Raw genomic sequence first — 21,246 nt, forward strand, 5'->3', positions numbered from 1 at the left:
GTGTACAGCTAGATCGCCAGGAGTTCTAGAGGACCTTCAGTTACATTTTATTGGGGGGCACTTTCTTGTAGGGTTTATTTTATGTAAACCTCTTTCTTCAATTATCATTTGTGTAATTTTTAGAATGAAAACTGCCTGGAACAATCAGGAAACTTGTTTTATTCCATAAGAAGTCTGGAGGCTGAGTCATTGATTTAATGACACAATCAAGGAAGCAGATTCTTTGTCTTTCCATCTGCTATTCTTAGCAAACAGCATCGGCTTTGTTCTCAGGTTAGCTGCCTCACAGTAAGATGACTCCTTCAGGTCCAGTGTCACTGCATACATCCCTTCTTATGTGTGAATCTCTTTGTGTGCATACCCAGACGCTTCCAGCAAACCTTCCCTGGTTATCTCATTGACCTGTATTGCTTCAGAGGTCCATTCCTAAGCTGACTTCTGGAAAGAAGAGTGGGTTGCCTTGATTATCCTAGTAAAGTTTATCGTCATGTGGAGGAGAGTTAGAGCACCAGAACATCCAGAATATGTAAGGAGGGAGTGCTGAAGAATAGTTGGTGGATAGTCAGCCAACAATGTTTATAACAGTGTCAGACTCAGTGGAAAGTGTTATTTACCTTGTTTCTTAAATTTCTACCACACTACTTTTTTTAAAATTAATTAGAAAGGATATTATTTGAAACCATAACCTTATTTATAATCCCTTTGCTACAATGTTTAATTGTACTTACATCTATGAAAAAGAATATTTTCATAGATGTAAGGCAAACATTAAGAGAAGACTAAGGAGGGGCACCTGGGTGGCTCAATTGGTTAAGCACTGGACTCAGCTCAGCTCAGGTCTTGATCTCAGGGTCATGAGTTCAAACCCTGCGCTGGGCTCCAAGCTATGTGTGGAGTCTTAAAAAACAAAAACAAAAAACTAAAGAATGTATAGTTTCTTTTTCTTCCCTTGAGCTTGGTTGTTAATATTGGATCCATACCTTTGCACTTCCTTGGAACATAAATTTATTGCATAATTGCATAATGTTTGCAAAAATACAGTTTTCAGTAATAAAAAAATAAAATAAAAAACATGATTGAATTTTTCTAAATCGAATCTATCCAGATGACAAATGTTAACTTTTTCCCTTTTTTTCTGGATCTAGAGCTTATATATATCTTTGGCAAATAGTCTTGCTGTTTTGCTTCAGTTTTCATGATTCTTGTTTATTCCTTATTACAGAGATGCCTAAGTTAAATATAGTAATTCTTTATGTCAATTCTAATGAGTTTGAACCTTGTTTTTAAAACAAAATTTTGATTTTACTACATTTTTCTCAGATCATCCTATACTTTTCATTCTTCTAGTTTTTCACATCCATATTAAGTTTTGGAGTTGATTACTGCATATAGTACTTTTGCTAAGTTTTAGCCCAAGATGAAAAACTTTAGAATTAATCTTATACCGGCTTCTTGGAATTATTTTGAGCCAACTGGAAAATTGGCTAAAGTCTTATAATAGGTCATTTGAATGACCTATGACCTATTATAAGATTTTACATCAGATTATTGATGTAAGAAATGACAAAGTAGATGATTCTCTAGGATTAAAGTGTATGTGCGTGTGTACACGCACGCGGTGTATCTATTCAGTTTTGTTTCTTTAAGCTAGTTTAAAGCATTTCCTGCCAAAATCTATTTGCTTTTAAAATTGATTTTTAGATTAATCCCTTAGAAGAGTTACTTTGAATGCCATTAACAGACACCTATTTAAGAAATAATACTGTAGTCGTTACTAAAAAGGCTTCAGTTTTTGTATTGGATCTTTGATGTATATTTTCTAGTGACAATTAATAACGTCAGTAAAAATGGCAGAATATCCAGACCATTGTGGTTATAAACATAAGTCCTATGAGATGTTAACGTGTTACATGGAAAAGAATTCTGGAATTAGATCATTTTGCCACATGTTGGGTTATTCAGGCTTAATGGGTTTCTTTACTGGAGGACTTCTTAAGATCTTTAATATACTAAGGTGCATTATAAGTGCTTCAGGATGGGATGTAACAGTGTTTGCAGAACTTATTTAAACATGGAACATTTATTTCTAGGACTGTTCCATAGAATATACTTTGGGAAATAATGGTATTTGATGCAGTTTGTATTTGTGTGAACTGCCATGAAGGAAGTAGTGTGTGTAACCTTTATTGATGAATGCCATCCAGTTTATTTGAAAAAGTATTAACTTTAACAGTTGGACTCTTGGGACAGTAAGTTTCAAATGCTTTACAGATCCTCTTAAGAAATAAGAGCTTGAAGATTTCAGGTATAGTTTTTCTACTGCTGCTTCTACAGCTTTTCTCTAAAATGAAATTTATCCACATGCTTAGTGTTGTTGGAATGTATCTTAAACAGACTAGTGATTAGATCTCTTGATGACTCCCCCAACTTTTTACTCCAGACTGGTTTTCTCTACTGCGTTCCAAACTAATATTTTTAAGTTCCTATCCTGACAGTTTTAGATGCAAACCCTTACACGCATCTGAACTGTTCAAAACTGAGCTCATCCTCTGCCATTTCTCCCTCCCCCAATCCCAGACTTTACTTTCTGTTTTCCATCCTGGCTAAGGGCACTATTGACATTTTGGCCTGGATAGTTCTTTCTTGTAGGGGACTGTTGTGTGCATTGTAGATGTTTAGCAACATCCCTGGCTTCTACCCACTAGGTGCCAATAGCAATCTCCTTCAGTTGTGACAACCAAAAATGTCTTCAGACGTTGTGAAATGTTCCACAGGGGACAAATCGCCCCCATTTGAGAAACACTGCCCTACAGCCAATGTGTTACTTAATCTTACTGATTCTGTTTTCTAAAAATACCTTTAATCCCTCCTCACGTCTTTATCCCACCCCCTACCTCCATTCCTCTTTGTTTCTAATATTTGGGTTTCTTTCGTAAGGGTCTGACTAGCTGTCCTCTGTTCAATCTTGTTTCCGTCCCATCCACCTGCTTCAGTACTGCCAAATTTATCTTTCTAAAATGCAAAGCTGTTCTCTCTTTACAATCTCTGGGTAGTTTCTGGAGGGGACCCTCATGAACTGGCTTCTCTCTTTAGGCTCATTCTTCAAAGGCACTCATACTCACTACACACCCCAGTGTACTGTGCCTTCTTCCCACCATACCATACTTTGTTTCAAACTCTACCTAGACATCAGTTTCTCCATGGTAGCTCCCACTTATTTTCAGAGAAGGTATCATGGTGAAAAGCATTTTATTTTTTTGACATTTGTCCTCCCTCATCAAATTGAACTTTTCAGGGGCAGGGACCATTTCTCTGTTTTTGGTATGTAGTAGATATTCAGTAGAAGTCTGAACCATTGATTAGTATGCCTTGATAGATGTGGTAACTTCCTCATTACTTCTAGGAATCCTGTTCCCTGTGTCAGCAGTGACATTATTTTCCTAACCTTTTTCATCTAGACTTTGATAGGCTTTTGACCACAGAAATCTGGGACTATAATTTTAAGAAATCACCTATTCAGGACAGAATTGAAGAAAAGCAGTGTACTTAGTTGACATTCAGATTCACAAGACACATTTGTAAAACATTTAGTTTACTCTAAAGATTTTTATTCAGAGGGAATTGAATGGTGTGGATTAATTGTGCAGATTAATATAATTGTTTGAATTAAAACAAAAAGTATTAGACTTTACAACATTGGATTTCTATTGATAAGGATTTGTTAAAAGGCTTGTAAAAAGCAGTATCATTGTCTTAACTATTTTAGTTTTTCTTAAGATTTTATTTATCTGAGATAGAGAGCAAGCGTGCCGTTCAAGAATACGCGCATGAGCGGGGCGGGGAGCGGGAGTTGCAGAGGAAGAGGAAGAAGCAGGCTCTCCACTGAGGAGAGAGCCCGATGTGGGGCTTGATCCCAGGACCCTGAGATCATGACCTGAGCTGAAGGCAGGTGCTTAACCAACTGAGCCACCCAGGTGCTCCTTAACTGTTTTAGTTTTTTATAAAATACATATATTGTAATATCCGGCACTATTTAGAAATTTATTCCCTGTCACATGGGGGGAAAAGTTGTTAGTAAAGACTAGAGTTCCTACTTCCCTTCCTTCCATGCCTTAATAAATACAGTTTTGTGTGATTGGGTTTTCCTGTGAATTGGAAATAGTTACAGTCAGGCTGACCAACTACACTTTATACCTAGAACTTTAATTAAAAGGTGAAGAAGAGAAAACTTGAGGTTTGCAGGGCTTTTGGAGGATAACCCAAATGTAGCATCAGCCTCATTGAAAAACTGAAGGATTGAAGGTGGGGAAACAAGGAATGAATAAGACCTATTCCCAATTCAGGAGAATTCTTCATCCCGGCGCAAAGTCTTGCCAGATTGTTAATAATTATTTATTGGATGAATCTATATATAATGTGAGTTAAGCCAGAAATGATGGCTTTCTGCTTCAGTTTTTAGGGAATGGTATAAAATATATCAGTTCCTTCAAAAGAGATTCATTTAATAAGAAAAGCTGTAATGGAGGTTTCCAGAAATAAAGCTGGGAAGAGGCAGGTTACTTATAGGAAAGGTACCTCCTTTTCATACCTGCTCTCTAAGGGCGGAAGCAGATCATAGGCATATGTGACACCCAGCCCATTATTAACCTGTAGAGTCATGTTGCCAGGGACCCAGATTTGCCTTGCCTGTTTTTTAGTTTCTCCCTTTTCCATATTCTCTGTTCTTTAAATTTAAATTTTTAAGCATTAAATACTGGTTAAAATTCTCTTTAGGACCCTTAAGCAGCTTTAGGAAAGAAAGATGTTGTGTAATTGAAAGAAATGAGCTTTATTTGGGCTCAAAACAAAAAAGCCAGGTAAAGGCTTTTCTAGAAGAACTTCTACTCAGAACTTGGAAAATTTTGCATTATAATGCTTCTGTTGCATTTGCATGCTTGTTTTCCAGACTGTAAAATAAACTGATGATATTTTGAATATACATTTTTTAATAGCTTTGGTTCTTAAAATTATTTTTGGGCACCTGGGTGGCTCAGTCAGTTAAGCGTCTGCCTTCAGCTCAGGTCATGATCCCAGGGTCCTGGGATCGAATCCCGCATCGGGCTCCTTGCTCTGCGGGGAGCCTGCTTCTCCCTTTCCTCCCCACTTGTGCTCTCTCTCACTCTCTCTGTCTCTCAAATAAATAAATAAAATCTCAAAAAAAAATTTAAAAAATTATTTTTAAAATCTATATCTTTAAGGCCTTAATCTCAATAAAAGATACTGTGGTTGTGAACTACTTCGTTTTCCATATACCTTTTAATAAAGTAGAGATTATATTGAATGTAAACTTTTTCAGTAAGTTATTTACATGTTACCAGAATAATGTTTTAAATGGGTAAAAATTTTTAACCTAGTGAAGGTCTAATATAAGATTCTTGTATTTTAATAGGATATAGTCCATTCTCATTATTTGCGATAGTTGTGTTCTATAAAGGCACCATGAGCACTGAATTGTCAAATATTGAATGATTGCTCCCAGGGCATATACAGAATTAGGTTTCTACCAGCCTCTGGTCACATTTTCATCAGTCAATACGTAACCTTGTTTTATGTGTGTTTGTATTTAAAGACACCTTATTTAATATGTATTATTGATTCATTACCTTTGAACTCATGGCCAACAGCACTATAATTCATGCCTGAGCAAAGCTTACATAACATATTCTCTCCATACGACAAATCAGTCTTCTTGCATCTAGGAACAGATAGCACTTCAGCACAATGCTTGGAAGCTTGTTTTAAACAGAGAAAGCATTGGGGCGCCTGGGTGGCTCAGTCGGTTAAGCGTCTGCCTTCGGCTCAGGTCGTGATCCCAGGGTCCTGGGATCCAGCCCCGCGTCGGGCTCCCTGCTCCGCGGGAAGCCTGCCTCTCCCTCTCTCACTCCCCCTGCTTGTATTCTCTCTCTCTCTCTCTGTCAAATAAATAAATAAAAATCTTAAAATAAATAAAAATAAACAGAAAGCACCAACGAAAAGCACAGTAATGTGAAACACATGGTGCTAAATCACAAAAAAGATCACTTGTTTACAGTATGAGAGCTGAAACAAGAAGGCAAAGTGTTTCCTTGATCAACCTCTGATGGAAACATACATATCAGGTGATTAACATCTTTCCAATTGCAAAAGACTAAGAAGGTACCTCAAGTACTGATTTTGAAGTTACAAATACTTTTAGTGAGTGGGAGGATTTGCAAATACAGAATCTACAAATAATGAGGATGGACTGTAATTGTTTTAAAGAAGCTTATGATTGTGTACTTAGAATATTCCAGATTTAAAACAATATTTCTCTTATTTGGGGGCATGTGGGAGTTTTGGGTTAAGTGGAATCATCCTCGCGGTTTTCATGTTCTGTTGTCCAGTGGAATAAAATTGTCTGCTCTCAATCTGTCATTTTATTTTTTACCCTATAGGGAACAACCCATCTTCAGCACTCGAGCTCATGTCTTCCAGATTGATCCAAACACAAAGAAGAACTGGGTACCCACCAGCAAGCACGCAGTTACTGTGTCTTATTTCTATGACAGCACAAGAAATGTGTACAGGATAATCAGTTTAGATGGCTCAAAGGTAAGTTACATTTACTTTAAATAATCTTTCTGTTTTATGCAGTAGAGCATTTTCTGTTTTATTTGGAGGATTTTTGTCTTTATTAAAATACAATATTTCCTTTTGAGTTTTAAAAACTTTAAGAAACCAAAATTGATCATTCTTAGGGTACAAACATATTTTGTCTACTAAGTTGGATTGACCACCTTATTTATATTGATTTACATACCAAAATATTCTGCAAATTTTAAGTCAGTTTATTTGATAAATATTCATTGCATATTACATGTCAGGCACTACGTGAGGTGCTATGAATATAGTGGTAAACAGAATGGACACAGTTTCTACTCTTTTGGAGCGTAAAATCTAGTAAGGAACTAGAATTCTTTTCAGATACACTTCTGTAGATTAGTAGGCAGTTCACAGTCCCTAAAGGGTATGAAGTTTGGTCACTGTCACCATTAAAGCTGACATCCCTTATTCTGGCAGGCGAGAATTCTACCACTGAACCACCAATGCTGACATCCCTTATTCTGAAGAGAAGTGTATGGACAAGACCTAAGTTTTTATTTTTAGGAGAGGCAGATGGTATAATGTTTAAGAGCATAGGCCACCTGGGTTCATAGCTCAGCTCTACCATCTACTAAGTGTTTGATTTTGGGCAAATTACTTCTCTGAGCCTCATGTTCTTACCTCATTAGTGGGGTTAGTAAAGATTAAATGAGTTAATATCTGCAGAGCACTTTGATCAGTGTCTTGTAGTTAGTATGCCTTTCAAAGAGGGGAAATGCCATTTTTTCATCAATGAATTTTGAATAGCAGAGAGAGAGACAGAAATACGAGACATTGGATTCTGGATAAAATGTGTATAGAAAGATGAGGGCTCCATTCTTCTCCTGCCAGCTTTTTTGAAGCCATGAGGCCTTTCAAAAGCTCCCAGAAATTGCAGCAATTCAGCGTAAGGGTTAAGACCACAGACGTAGACACAGGCTGTCTGGTTTGAGGTTTTGCTCCGCTGCTGACTAGCCATGTGACCTAGAACAAGATACCTAATGTCTTCACACCTCAATTTTCTCATCTGTAAAAAGAAACTAATACCTACATCATTACACCACAGGATTGTTGTGAAGATTAAATAAATTAATTTAGGCAAAAGCACTTAACGGGTATATAGTAATCAGTATGCAAACACTGACTGCTTTTGTTATTATTAATATTTTTAGGCTATTCGTTATGTATTGTGTAGTAGTTTTGGGGAACAAAAGATAATTTAATGTTCAACTTTCAGTTTGTTTTTTCATGAGCTCACTCATTATCTCCTTAACTAGATTACAGAACTCCAGGGGCTGTTAGCACCTTATCTTGTACTTAAGTGACTAATGTGGATTTATTAAAATAATTGATTCTCGGGGTACCTGGGTGGCTTAGTCAGTTGAGTGGCAGGCTCTTGATTTTGGCTCAGGTCAAGATCTCATGGGTCCTGGGATTGAGTCGAGCGTCGTCGGGTTCCCTGCTCCATGGGGAGTCTGTTTGAGGATTCTCTCCCTCTGCCCCTCACCCCACTCTCTCTTTCTCGGTCTCTCTCAAATAAATAAATCTTAAAAAAAAAAAAAAAGAATTGATTCTCTTTCATTTTTACTTGGAGGATTTAAGGACTTGAGAAATAGTAATAGTTAATTTCTATAAAACTTTTTTTTAAGATTATTTATTTATTTGAGAGAGAGAAAGAGCATGTGGGGGTGGGCAGAGGCAGAGGGAGAGAGAGAAGCAGACTTCCCCTGAGCAGGGACCCCAACGCCAAGCTCGATCCCAGGACCCTGAGATCATGACCTGAGCTGAAGGCAGACGCTTAACTGACTGCACCCAGGTGCCTCTACAAAACTTCTGTAATGAAGAATAATTTTGTCATATTTTGTAACTGTTAGTGAAATCACCAGATTTTAATTGTTACGATCTCAGACACTAGAATATTTATTTATTTTCCCTGACTAGAACTTTCAGTTCTCTACAGTCTGTGTTTCCCTCTTAGCCCAAACCACAGAAAAGACATCGTTTTATTTGACGGGAGAGTTAAATGGAATAAAGTTCAACTGAAGTATTCCCTTGTCCCATGTGATTAAATAACTCTCATGTGTTCTTCGTTTTCAAGCAATAGGAACTATTGCTGCTGGCATTTCCATTTTTGAATATACTTTGCAGCTTGTAATCATTAGACTCTTAAATAACTCTTGTGAACGAGTTTTTGTTTTGCTTAACAAAATCTACCATCTGTAGCTGTTACACTCCCTAGTTAACTTTTTAAAACTGATGCCGGCAGCTACTGCAGTTCCCTGCTGGAGTGGTTGTTTTTTGGTAAGCAGTAGTGGTTTAACTTGTAGCTAAATGAGTGTTTTTCTGCCCCCCACCCCCACTTCTATTTCTGTACTGCATGATGAGTTGGAAAGCCCTTAGGTGCCCCTGATTAGAAAATATCCGTTTGTTCTCATTTAGTGCCCTTACTGTGCATGTGAAGTTTGCTTAAAGGTTTTCTAATCAAGTTGCAGAGACATCAGCAAGGCTGAGGGCCAGAATAAGGGCCCTCTATGAACTGTAATGACACAGCATTTTTACCTGTTTTCCTTGAAAGGACAGGAACTCTGGGATTGAGAGACAAATTTATTTTAAAGAACTAAGATTTTTCTTCTGAGTGGATTCATATTCAAATAGTTCAAAGCATTCAAGTCAAAGAATTCTAATGAATAATTTTTAAAGTGTGGAATCATCTATTGTTTTAAAGTTTTTCTTCAGTGAGTAAAGAATCTCCATATAAGTAATCCCAGGACAAGTGGAGGCAAGGAAAGGTTCAAAATGGGAGCGAAAATGGAACTCGTAAACTTAAAAGCATAAAGAAGTTCACTTGACATAGCTAAAACTGAAGGTCTGTGGCGAACAGCAGATGGGTCAGTTTTCTTAGATGCCTGTAAAACCTCTTGCTACCTCACATATTGAGAGTTACTGCGATCACATGTAAAATGCCCTTATTTCCTTGAAAACACTCCGATTCCAGCTCAAAAGCATCCTCTTCAGGGAACAGTTGAAGACCACCACATCTAACATAGTACCTGCCAGTTCTGGCCTTCGAGGCTCTCAGACTCTATCACATGCTGTTAAGGGCTTCACAGCACTTACCACTCTGAAATTAAATTAGTCAACTATTTCTTTGTTCATTGACCAACTCTTCTTGCTTTAGAATGTAATCCACAGTTACATTGCCTCTCATTGTTACATTTCAAGTCTCTAGAATTGTGCTTGGCATTTAATAGGTACTCAGTTAAAAAAGCTGACAAAAAGCTAACCAAATGATTCCATAACCAAATTCCTTACCTTTTGTTATTCCATTCCTTACCATCTGTTAATATATTCTTTTCCATTTAGTCTTTCATTTCATGACAACCTGCAAGTTAGAGCACTTGTTAGCCACATTTCACATAATCCTGAAATCACATGCTAGGAAAAAGAGCTTTTGAACTGAAGGGAAAGGAGGTATGAGTATATAAATTTTGTCAGAGGTAAAAATGCTTAATCAAGGATAAGTGCTCTCATAGAACAACAGCTAATACATCTGTTGTTTGAGACAGAAAGCAAGGGACCACTCTTTCTTTTACTGTCTTCTTTAGTAGGACAAATGTCCTACATTTATTATTGCAACTTCATCAATATGTGCATAGCTCATAAATATTTATATTCATACTGTTTCCATGGTCAGTAGCTTTAGCTTTGGTTTGAAAGTGCTTGATTTTCAGTCCACATTTAGTAGTTCACCAAATGACTGCTTAAGAATTTGGTAACATTTTTTTTTATTATTATTACTGGAATCACTTTGTAATCTCAAGTTTGGAGAGCATTAAACTACTTAACTAAGACTGATTCTATACTTTTCAGTACTGGCAGAGGGAATGTACTTTAGTTAGTATGTTGTAACAATAGTTGGAATTTATTATAGGGATCACCAAAATTAATATTTAACAACACACTAGAATACTAGTTTTCTAAGAAACTATGTGCTCACCAGAAATGATAGTGATTCTCTGTATCATGAATTTATACCACTTTATGAGAAAAGAAGTAAAGTATATATTGAGGGGTTTGTTTTTCCCTTGAGTAAAGGAAAAAGTACTAAATCAAAGTCTTTTCTGTATCATAATTAAATAAGTCAGCTTTAAGAAAACTCTTGATTATGGATTTTAGAAAATGAGGGACAAATAGAAAATTCGTTCTGTTGATGTATTCATTCTTGAAAGATTGTTTGGAGGGTAGGGCCTTACTTTTAAAGAAACAACTATTAAAGCCTACTTGCTTCCAGGAAGTATTACTCAAAATTAATAGATACTGATCCTGTATGTTCAAAGGAAAGAAACTGACCACACTAAAAACTCTTTAAGATTTTTTGCATCATTGGAAAACTTATTTTGATTGTAAAGTGTTGAAATTTTTGTTAGAGTACCTTTATATTTATAGTTCTATTAGTTACCATATTTGTACACTGTCACTTAAAATGTTAAAAACTATTTCTAGGGTGCCTGGGTAGCTCAGTGGTTAAGCGTCTACCTTCAGCTCAGGTCATAACCTCAGGGTCCTGGGATGGAGTCCTGCATCGGGTTCCTTGATTGGCTGGCGGGGAATCTGCTTCTCCCTCTCTCTGACCCTCCCCCCCCATTTTCTCTCTCTCCCCCTCTCTTGCAAAATAAATATATAAATTTAAAAAGATTTATTTATTTAAAAATATTTCTATAGCTATCTTGTGACTCATTGGAAATCCTGTTTTTATGGAACTAAATCGTCCTGTGTTTAAATTTTTGCTAGTTTTTGGCTAGCTATTCATACTTGTCTTATTTTTCAGGCAATAATTAATAGCACCATCACCCCAAACATGACATTTACTAAAACATCTCAGAAGTTTGGCCAGTGGGCCGATAGCCGGGCAAACACTGTTTATGGACTGGGATTCTCTTCTGAGCACCATCTTTCAAAAGTAAGTTAACTCATAAGATCAAGTGGAAATCTTCAAGTCAGATGTCTTAAATATATAATAGCAAATGGCAAGTATAAAATATATGAGAAATTTAATATTCTCAGAACAACTGTAGTGACTTGAAAGCAAGAAGTGAGAGATCATTGGATTTCACTGTCAATTGGAAAATTAATTGTATACATTAAAAATGGTCACCACTGATAGAGAAGTATTTGTGTGGTTAACCGTGTGACAGAATTGTCACACAGACAGTTAACATAAAAGGGATTATCACTTCAGAATGGACTTTGCTCAGGGATTAGCACCCTTAGTGGAGATGGTCTGCAAGTAGGTAGATACCAAGCTTTTCTGAATTGTGAAAACTTAAGCTGATAGTGATGAAGATTTCAGCTTTTTGACATGATAGTAGGCACATATAAATTCCTTTGTTTAGGAAAAACGATGCTTTATCTGGGTGAGAATTACTCCAAACTCTGATGTAGTATAGAGTCAGATCTAATAAACACATGAAGAGTTCTTGGAACATACTGACCAAGTAAACTGCTGCGGCCAGAAAGGCCAATAAAATACAGAACATCACCAGGCTAATAAATATTGGAAATAAAACAGTTGTCCTGCTTGTAAGCAGCAGCATGCGGTGTTCATACCACCAGTGTCTTGAAATCTTGTGGGTGTCGCCCAGAAAGAGTATGTAAGGAAAAGGAAACTCCCAGGATAAGACGATGATCAAGGAAATAAGGATCACTCACTTTTAGGCTCACCAGACCCAAGGGTTTATGCTTTAAACTTCTCTCTTTCAAGCCTTCCATAAAAGGATAACACTACAATTGGAACATCTTACGTAGAATTTGGTATACACAGGATCTGGTCGCTTTTGGGAGTTGTGGTTGTTCAGGTTCAGGGTCATCAGGCTCTTGAAGATAGACACGGTTCATGTTGAACCGTAAGCTATTCGTTACAGAAATCATTTGGATTCTTAAATGAGTTCTTTTTAAAACGATGTTACTTTTTTGTAAGTATTTATTGACTCAGGCATATAGTTAGATAGCTCAGTAATTGAAGTTATCTTTGTTTCCATTTGTTTTGGTTGTAGACATTCCTTAACACTGTTGTCAAATGTTTTTGTTATCTTTTTGATATAAATTATAGTTTAGAGACCAATTTTAAGGATATTTTAACTTTTGCCTTCATGATTATAAGTCCATCCCCAATAGGATGATTAACATGAACAAATGTTATCTAATTTGGTTTCTTTTACACGCATCGTATTCTCCAAATACATTTTCTTGAGTTGTAGTAAAGGTAAGAGTTAGATTCAAAGTCTTTCGGTAGAACAAGGAGACAGGCATCCAGTTGAGCATTGCTGCTCCATAAATAATCCCCTTAGGAAATTACACATTTATTCTAATACTTTTGCCATTACTCAAGTGGAAGCTTTTTGGAACTTTTTTTTGGAATAGTCTGTTAAAGTCTATAGCAAAAAAAAAGTTAAAACTATAATTAGCTTACAGTTGCTAAATTTCTTGACAACATAGGAACTAAATTGTGGATTAATTTCTCAAACTTGCATAAACTGATTTTTGAGTCTAAGTAATTTTGACTACAAATTAAGTTATTGTCACATCTTTGAGGTTACTGGCAGCTAGCTAATGTGGTTAAAGTAATAGTTTATTAAATCCTGTCAATTATACTTTATCCTTTCATTTGATATTTTTTCTGGGAATGACTTTTATATTTCAAGAATTGTATTTTTCCTCTTTAGATTTAACATACACTTTTGACCAGCCTTACTGGTAGTGATTCCTAGTATTGTGAAGGAGGATTGACATTAGCTCTTGAAGTCTAGTATATTTATTCACTAGACTTGGCTCTAAGAGTTTATATTTATATGATCATTCTCTTCAGAATGTTTTTGTTGAAAGATGACAAAATCATGATTTATTTTCCAAGCAACCTTGGAGACCAGTATTGCTTCTTTGTAAACTATGGGGGACCCCAAGGAGTTTATAATCTTTTACATAAATTAAGCAAGCATGTAATTATTCTGGCTTATTTTATCATTAAAAACCTTAAGCAAATCAAAGCATTTTAAGGGTTTTGAGAAGGCTCTGTAGGCAATTCTAGACAAGAGTGTCTCAAAATAAGTGAGACTAACAGCATTGAGAGAAATATTTGGTCTCCTAAGGCTGATGCATGAGGAACATTGCAACTATGCTTGGATTGTTGGAGTGCTTACTAAGTTGTATTTTGTTCCATGGAAACCCAAAGCCTATAAAAATTAGCAATAGTGTGAGCCTTTATGAAGTTTGAAAGGGTTTTAAGCATTAACTACTTTGGAATGCTAGACGAGTGTAAGAAAAATTGTTCTACTTCAAATTACGTAAAGACAAATTAATTATGGTTTCATTTTTATTTCATTTACACCAGTGTGAATGAGACCTTTTTAGCTTTGTGTTCAGATTAATTGAACAGAATATCTCCTTACTTTAAAAAGGAGAATCATACTAATATAGATTCAGTTCCCTGATCTACAAGTTATAGATGGTGGGGACAAGTCTAAAGAAGGAAAGCTGTAATAACAATTTTAATTTTGACCTTCCTCTAAGTCCCCAGCACATGACCTCTCCTTCCAAAGTTTTCTTTCCCAAGAGAGAAATGAAACCAGGGTTGGCTTATGGGGGTTTGAGGAGGGAACTGTAATTTCATATTTTTATTACAACTCTAGCAGGTGTTTTAAGTTGCATAGAGATTTTTTATTTTTTAATTTGGTTATTCTGTAGCCTTAACTTACTCCCTCTGAGAATAGTGGTAGACTAGTTTCCGCTTCCAAAACAATAATAGATACTCTTTGTGGCCCTGACATTTCTAGATTACTATGAGTTCATAAGAATTAGCATTTCATGTACTGTAGTTTTTTTTGTTGTTTTTACCAATCTTAAAGACTTTTGTGGAGCCATGTTTTTCCTCTCTGCCGCTGTACATTAGCTGTTTAGGAATCTTTGGAAATGAAGTTTTAGTAATATCATTTAGTATAATAATAAATGTTGCTATTTGTATTGTTGAAAATAAAATGCCTTACATAATACGAGAGTTTATATTCTAGTAAAAGTTAAAAGCAAGCTCCAAATACTGAGATGTTTATGAGTAAATACCTAAAAGATTGTTTTCTCCATGATAAGCAAAGTGTACTAATCCTTACTGATTCCACTCACATCCTATACTCTGCACCTTGGTCTTAAAGTATATCTGAACAACCAAGAAAGGACATAGGTAAACTTGCTGACACCAAATTCTAACTTCATTATACTGTGATGTTTTTCAATGCAGTGGCTCAGAGTAGTTGATAGTGTACAAACAAATGTTTGGTATTAGTTTTCTTTAACCTTCATTTTCATATTACACCTGTAATTGATTTTAGGGCTAGGTTGCTTGTTAAGAGTCAGTTATTCAGAAAATGAAAGAAAACCAAAGTAAAAGTGGGCATTGAGACCTATTATTTTATTTGGTTAATGTATATAGTCTTTATACATTCAGTTTGCAGAAAAGTTTCAGGAATTTAAAGAAGCTGCTCGACTAGCAAAGGAGAAATCACAGGAAAAGATGGAACTTACCAGTACACCTTCACAGGTGGGTATTTAATTTCTATTCTTATTTTTGAGCCTTGTTCATTTCAGATGGTATCCTTTATGCCAGGGTTAAATTTGGGGAAATAATGGCAAAATTAAGGTAGTTTCCAAGGTGGACATAGAAATGCACCCTTCAATTAATCTATACTAGTGGAGAAAGCTTTCTTTCCTATATGCCACTGTCTGCAAGAATCTAGGGGGAAAATCAATTTAGTAATTATAACTTAGATTTTTTGATGTGTGTACAACTTAAAAACAGTCATATGTAAAGAGCATAGATTGGCCTATTTTGTGTTCTGTAATGGCCAGTCACAAGAGGAGACAGAGGAGAGGCTCAGGGAAATAAGAGTTTATTTTAATCACCGGTCCTAGAAATAGGAAGCATAGCACACATCTGAGGGGCACTTAGAGAAGCCTCAGGGTGGTCAGGAGGCAGAAAGCAGGAGCATGGGAAAAGCTGAGGCTAGAGCTATATTGAAGAATGGCAGAGCAGGGTAGACAATTTAGGGTTTGGCTAGTTGAATAATTTCTATAGCCTCTAAACTCATAGGGGTAGTCCCTCATTGCCTGGTAGCTGGCCCTCAGATGGTGAAGGCAGAAGAATATTGCATCCTGGGGTGCATGGGCCAGATGAGGGAGGTAAGTTTTGGGTTGGTTAGTTTGCGTATCAAAGGCATGTTCCCACCTCACCCCCTTGTTCTTAGAATTGGCTAGCCAGGAAGTTTTTTTTTTTTTTTAAGATGTCAGAACATCACATATATAGAAAAAAAAATAGTAGTCTATTATCTTGATTTTAAGTGTACTTAAATCTGACAGTTGGGACATCTTTCTTTACACTTAGCACTGAGACCCAAAGGTTATAGGTTTTATACACGTATTTGCTTTTTCCTTTAACAATTGACTTAATACCTGTGACTTGCTCATGATAATCTTTCTTTAGTTGGAAATTAATTAGATTTCCAAGTAAAGTTCATTAAATACTTATATTTCAGTGCTTTTACAAAGGCTTTAATGTACATTGTATGATTCAGCTTTTTAATAGGCTTTTCTAAAATTAATTTTTATTTCAATTTGAGTCTTAAGGGTAGGGTTCAGCTTAGTGCTGGGTTCTCTATAGCATTTAAAGTGTACTCAAGGCTTATATGAAAAGGAAGAATCAGATGTTATAAATGTTTCTCTGGAAAGTCAGTATAGTAGCAGATTTCCATAACACTTTCCTCGGAAAGTGAATAGGAATTGCCTGGGAATTTACTGACTAGCCATTTTCGAACATTGTTTGCTCTTTACCTTCCTTCTCACCCCTGGCACCCAACTCTATTTGGTAAACCCTGCTGGTATAAAGAGTTTTGTGGTTTTTTTTTTTTTTTTTTAAAGGAAAGGAGGGCTCTGTTAAGTATGCGTAAAGTATGTATTTCCTCATAGACTAAAAGTGTACTCTGGATCTAAGCCAAAGCTCCATTACACTTCCTCCACACTTGCAGTGACCTGGAATAACATGATCATTTTGAAACTTCCCTTGACTCTGTATCTTCCCTAAGTGCTATGGTAGTATAGTGATACTTTTCATAAAAACCTATGTAATATTTAGTACATGTACTGGTAGCTCTCGTTCTTCAGGTGTTTGATTCTAGCGTTGTAAGAGGATGTTGTAGCACATGCCTTAGGGAATATGCAGAGGACTCCAATAAAATTATATATTACACTTGTCCATTGTACTTAGTTCCTATTTCTTTGATCATAACTTGTTTTTGTTTAATTAGCCATGAACAAGTTGCTGGTAAGATACCTGCTACTCTTTGGTGGAAGAGATATCTTTAAGACTTGACTTTCATCAAAGGAATATATCCAAGATGTTTATATATGGAAAATACTGTGAAATATAAGGAATAAAAAAATATCCTAAGTTCATCAGTATTTGAAAGCCAAAATATACTGACCCTAAGTTATCTTTTCAAAGCATTTGAAGTCTGATTGGTAATTTAATGTACAGAAGCCAGAGTAATAGTTAAAAAAAATATATTTATTTTCATTTGTTTCCTCACCTTCCCCTTTTGTGACAGTCCCTTGCAGATGTCATTACTATTTCTGTTTTAGTTTGAAATGTATGACTGCTGGCCACTCTGATTCTACTCAGCTAGAGGACAGAGCTTGATTCTCCTTGATTTAACCCAGTCTGCTAAATTAACCCTCTGCCTGAGGTATAGAATATTACTCAGGAATTCAGCAAGGGGATCAAGAGGTTAAATGGAATAATTGATAGTAGTAGGCATTCAATCAGTCATAGCTTTTGTTTTTATTTAGGAGGGATAACAGACTGGTTAAGAGTATGAGTTTTCAAATCAGACGTACTTAGATATAAATTATTTTTTGTCACTATTTGGTCTTGAGAAAATGGCTTAACCCGATTCTCTTTACACATCTGTAACATAGGGATTACATTTCTTAGGTTATAGGCTTGTTGGAGGCAGTAACAATGATAATGGTGATGTCATATGATAATGACACTAATGTAGGCTTTAGAGCCTGGCTTTGGATCTGGGCTCTAACCCTTACTGGGGTTTTTTGTTTTTTGGGGGGGTTTTTTTGTTTGTTTGTTTTTAATTTAGGCAAGTTACTGTTTCTTTAAATTTATAAAATGAGAATAAGCACAGCACAATGTCTCCTGAAACTAATATAACACTATATGTTAACTATACTGGTATTAAAATAAAAAACTTAATGAAAAAAAAAACCCCAATATCTCCTTATAGGGTTATTGTGAGAATTAAATGAGGATTACAAAGTGCTTAGCATAGAGTATATCGTAAATGTTAACAGCTGTTGTTGGTGATGTGGTTGTAATGTTGAAGATGATGATGTAAAGCCTTGACATAGTATCTGGCACATAATAGTTACTTAGAAAGATAAAGGTGCCTTAGTTGAATAAAACCTGCATCAGAGTACCCTGGAAAATTTGTTAAAACACAAATGCTGAGTCCCACTCCTGGCATTTTTGATTTAGTAGGGCTGAGTTAGGGCTTCAGAGTTTGCATTTCTGGCAGAGTTCCAGGAGATGCTGATCCTGTTAATTTGGGGATCCCACTTTGAGAAGTAGTGCTGTAGACAAATTGTTCCCACATCCCTAAAGGCATGTGATGAAGAGAGTCTGGCATTTAGGGCCAAGTTAGCCACTTCCCCATTCTTAAACTCTTGAGCTAAGATTGTACTCTTGATAAAATGTGTGGTCATGTCAGATAGTCTTTATGTTGTCTTGATCAAGATAACATCTCTAGGAATAAGATGAATTATGTATTAGTTGTTACTTGGTTTCATGTCCTTCTTTAATGAATAGACATTAATTTAGAACTTTTTCTCTTGGAGATCTTATGTTCTTGGATTTCCATGGGAATCTTTTAAACAATTTGACATAGAATCAAGAGTAATGACTGGCTATAAATCTGAAGTTTCTTATATAGTGCACGGTAAAAAAAATACTGTATTTGAATTAACTTGTTAAGTGCTTTCCTCAGAATGCGCATTGAAGAAAAGGGGGCTATATAATCAAATAAATATAATGCAATTTTTTCTTCATTGGAGTTTAGAAAAAAGTAAGTTTTAGCTGTCATTTGATGAAGACTTTTAAGTTGAATGAAGTATTTACTCAGTTGTTTGTAGTCAAACACAAGTTATGGATTTTTTCCCCCATATATTGTAGCTCTCTTAATCTATATTTAGGCTAGCTTTTTCTCAAGATGTTTTAAAATTCACTTTATAGAAAAAGTAGCATATACGTGTGTGTGTATTCAAAGAAGGAACAAAGCCTCTTTAGCTTTGTTATAAATACCATAATTTTTTAATGTTCAAATTAAAGATAAATTGTATTTACTCAAATGAGGCTCTGGTTTATTTTAACTGATTGTTAGTATCTCTGTGACTAGCTGTTTGATCTTACAGAAGTGAGTTGACTTGCCTGGGTAGTAGGTCTTAAATCTACAAGGTCAGAGTTTTGAACTATATGATCTCTCTGGACATTTCAAGTATAATAAGTCTCAAATGTTTTAGATCTTCTTTAACAAGGGTGTCACTTGTTATAAGTGGATTTTTTTGAAAGGTGGTCTGCATTAGCCAAGTGTTACTGCCTTTGAACTATTTTAGTTACATATCTAACCCACAAATAAACCATTAGAATTAGTGAATGCCTATAAATTAATATGATACTTTCTTAGTATCACGTAACAAATGTGGTTTTACTGAACCAGATACCTCAAAACAACTTTTACAATCTCAGGAAATGTTCACTAGAATTCTCTGGATATTATTGTTTGCTGTCCAAAGTAAGGGCAGTGGACTTAGAGTCTCTAATCCTGTTACTTGTCTCAGTGGAGTGTTTATCCATTTCTCTATTGGGTTTACCTGTGAGGTGTTGGCAGTGAGGTTAGAGAGGACTAGAACTAACAGTAGTGAAATTGACTGAACTTGGAGGAAATACAGGACTTGAAGGATTGGTGAGGGAGGCTGGTAAAGGAAGAGCAAGATGTTTTTGAAACTTCTTTTGTTGGTTTGTAGCATGAACTTCAGAAGAGGATTTCCACCTCAGATACTGAATTTATATCCTAATGAGGCATTAAGGGGATATGTCCTGTAGATAGAAATTATGAATTGGAGCTAAGTCTCAAGAGTAATCAACAAATGAGCAGTAGTTAAAGCTGTAGGAGAGAATGATATCATCCAGAAAGAAAATAGAATGGGAAGGGTCAGAAATTGTCACTTAAATTTGAGGAAGATATAGGGAAAGACACTGAAAAGTGGTAGGAAATGAAGCAGCAGAAAATGTTAGCACAGGAGTCAAGAGAAGAGCATTTTAAGTTAGAGGCAGTGATTTATCAGTGTCGGAGGGGGCTTCCAATAAGATGAGACGTAAGAGGACTTTAAACCGGGGCACCTGGGTGGCTCAGTCCTTAAGGATGCCAGGATCCTGGGATCGAGCCCCGCATCAGGCTCCCTGCTCAGCGGGGAGTCGGCTTCTCCCTCCCCCACTCTCCCTGCTTGTGTTCCCTCTCTTGCTGTCTCTCTCTGTCAAATACATAAATAGAATCTTAAAAAAAAAAAAAGACTTTAAACCTAACAAACTGGAGTTCACTGGTAATTACAGGTGGACTGTTGGTAAAGAAGAGCAAGGTGAAGTAGTTTCTAGAATGAAAGGAAGTAGAGTTAGTGACTTTGGGCTCTTCTTGAGGCAGAAATGTTTGGTAGTGAGAATAAGGTCATAAATATTATTTTCTTTTGTATGAGGAGAGTAAGAGTTTAACATGATAATCTCAGGATGTGACGCTAAGAATTTTTTTTTTGTAGAATATGTGTGTGGGAGTGATTTGCATATGCTTTTAAATGTAAGGAATGAGTAAAGGAGAAAGAGAAGAATAGAAGGAAGGGAATCATTGATGGAGCATTGTGCTGAAGAAGGTAATATTGTGAGGGAGGAGGGTGGAAACAAATGAGTCACTTCTTTATCTGAGACAGGAGGGAAGGATAAAAATATATTCAGGTACAGATAGGGTGAAGACTGAGTAAGTCCATGCCAGTTTCTCTCTTCTCTGGAAGGAAGAGTTAGGTCATTCACTGAGAGGAAAGACAGCTGAGGAAAGAGAGGGCTTGAACACAGGTTTGGAACAGCTGTTAGGTAAAGTAAAAAAAAAGAAGAGCCAAGTGAGAGTAGTAAGTAAAATTAAAGATTACTTGGCTCTTAGATGTCCATCGACCTGATGTTGATAGCAGCAATGTCCACAATAGCCAAACTATGGAAAGAGCCAAGATGTCCATTGACAGATGAATGGATAAAGAAGATGTATATATATACCATGGAATATTATGCAGCCATCAAAAAAAAAAACATGAAATCTTGCCATTTGCAACAACGTGGATGGAACTAGAGGGTATTATGCTGAGCGAAATAAGTCAATCAGAGAAAGACAAGTATCACATGATCTCACTGATATGAGGAATTCTTAATCTCAGGAAACAAACTGAGTATTGCTGGAGTGG

The 21,246-nt window shown here is 36.1% G+C and overlaps 1 protein-coding gene across 1 annotated transcript in view; it reads left to right on the top strand.

The window, feature by feature from the left end:
• The window catches only part of HOMER1 (homer scaffold protein 1), a 130,649-nt gene that overhangs the window by 41,952 nt on the left and 67,451 nt on the right, over positions 1–21,246 (top strand). The window contains exons 2-4 of the mRNA XM_025892587.2: positions 6,453–6,609; positions 11,468–11,599; positions 15,134–15,226. Of these exons, the coding sequence (XP_025748372.1) occupies positions 6,453–6,609; positions 11,468–11,599; positions 15,134–15,226 (382 nt within the window). The remainder of the gene's footprint in view (positions 1–6,452; positions 6,610–11,467; positions 11,600–15,133; positions 15,227–21,246) is intronic.

Source organism: Callorhinus ursinus, unplaced genomic scaffold (assembly GCF_003265705.2).
Source record: "Callorhinus ursinus isolate GAN/ISIS: 27379988/994484 unplaced genomic scaffold, GSC_fseal_2.0 scaffold23, whole genome shotgun sequence".
Taxonomy (NCBI): Eukaryota; Metazoa; Chordata; class Mammalia; order Carnivora; family Otariidae; genus Callorhinus; species Callorhinus ursinus.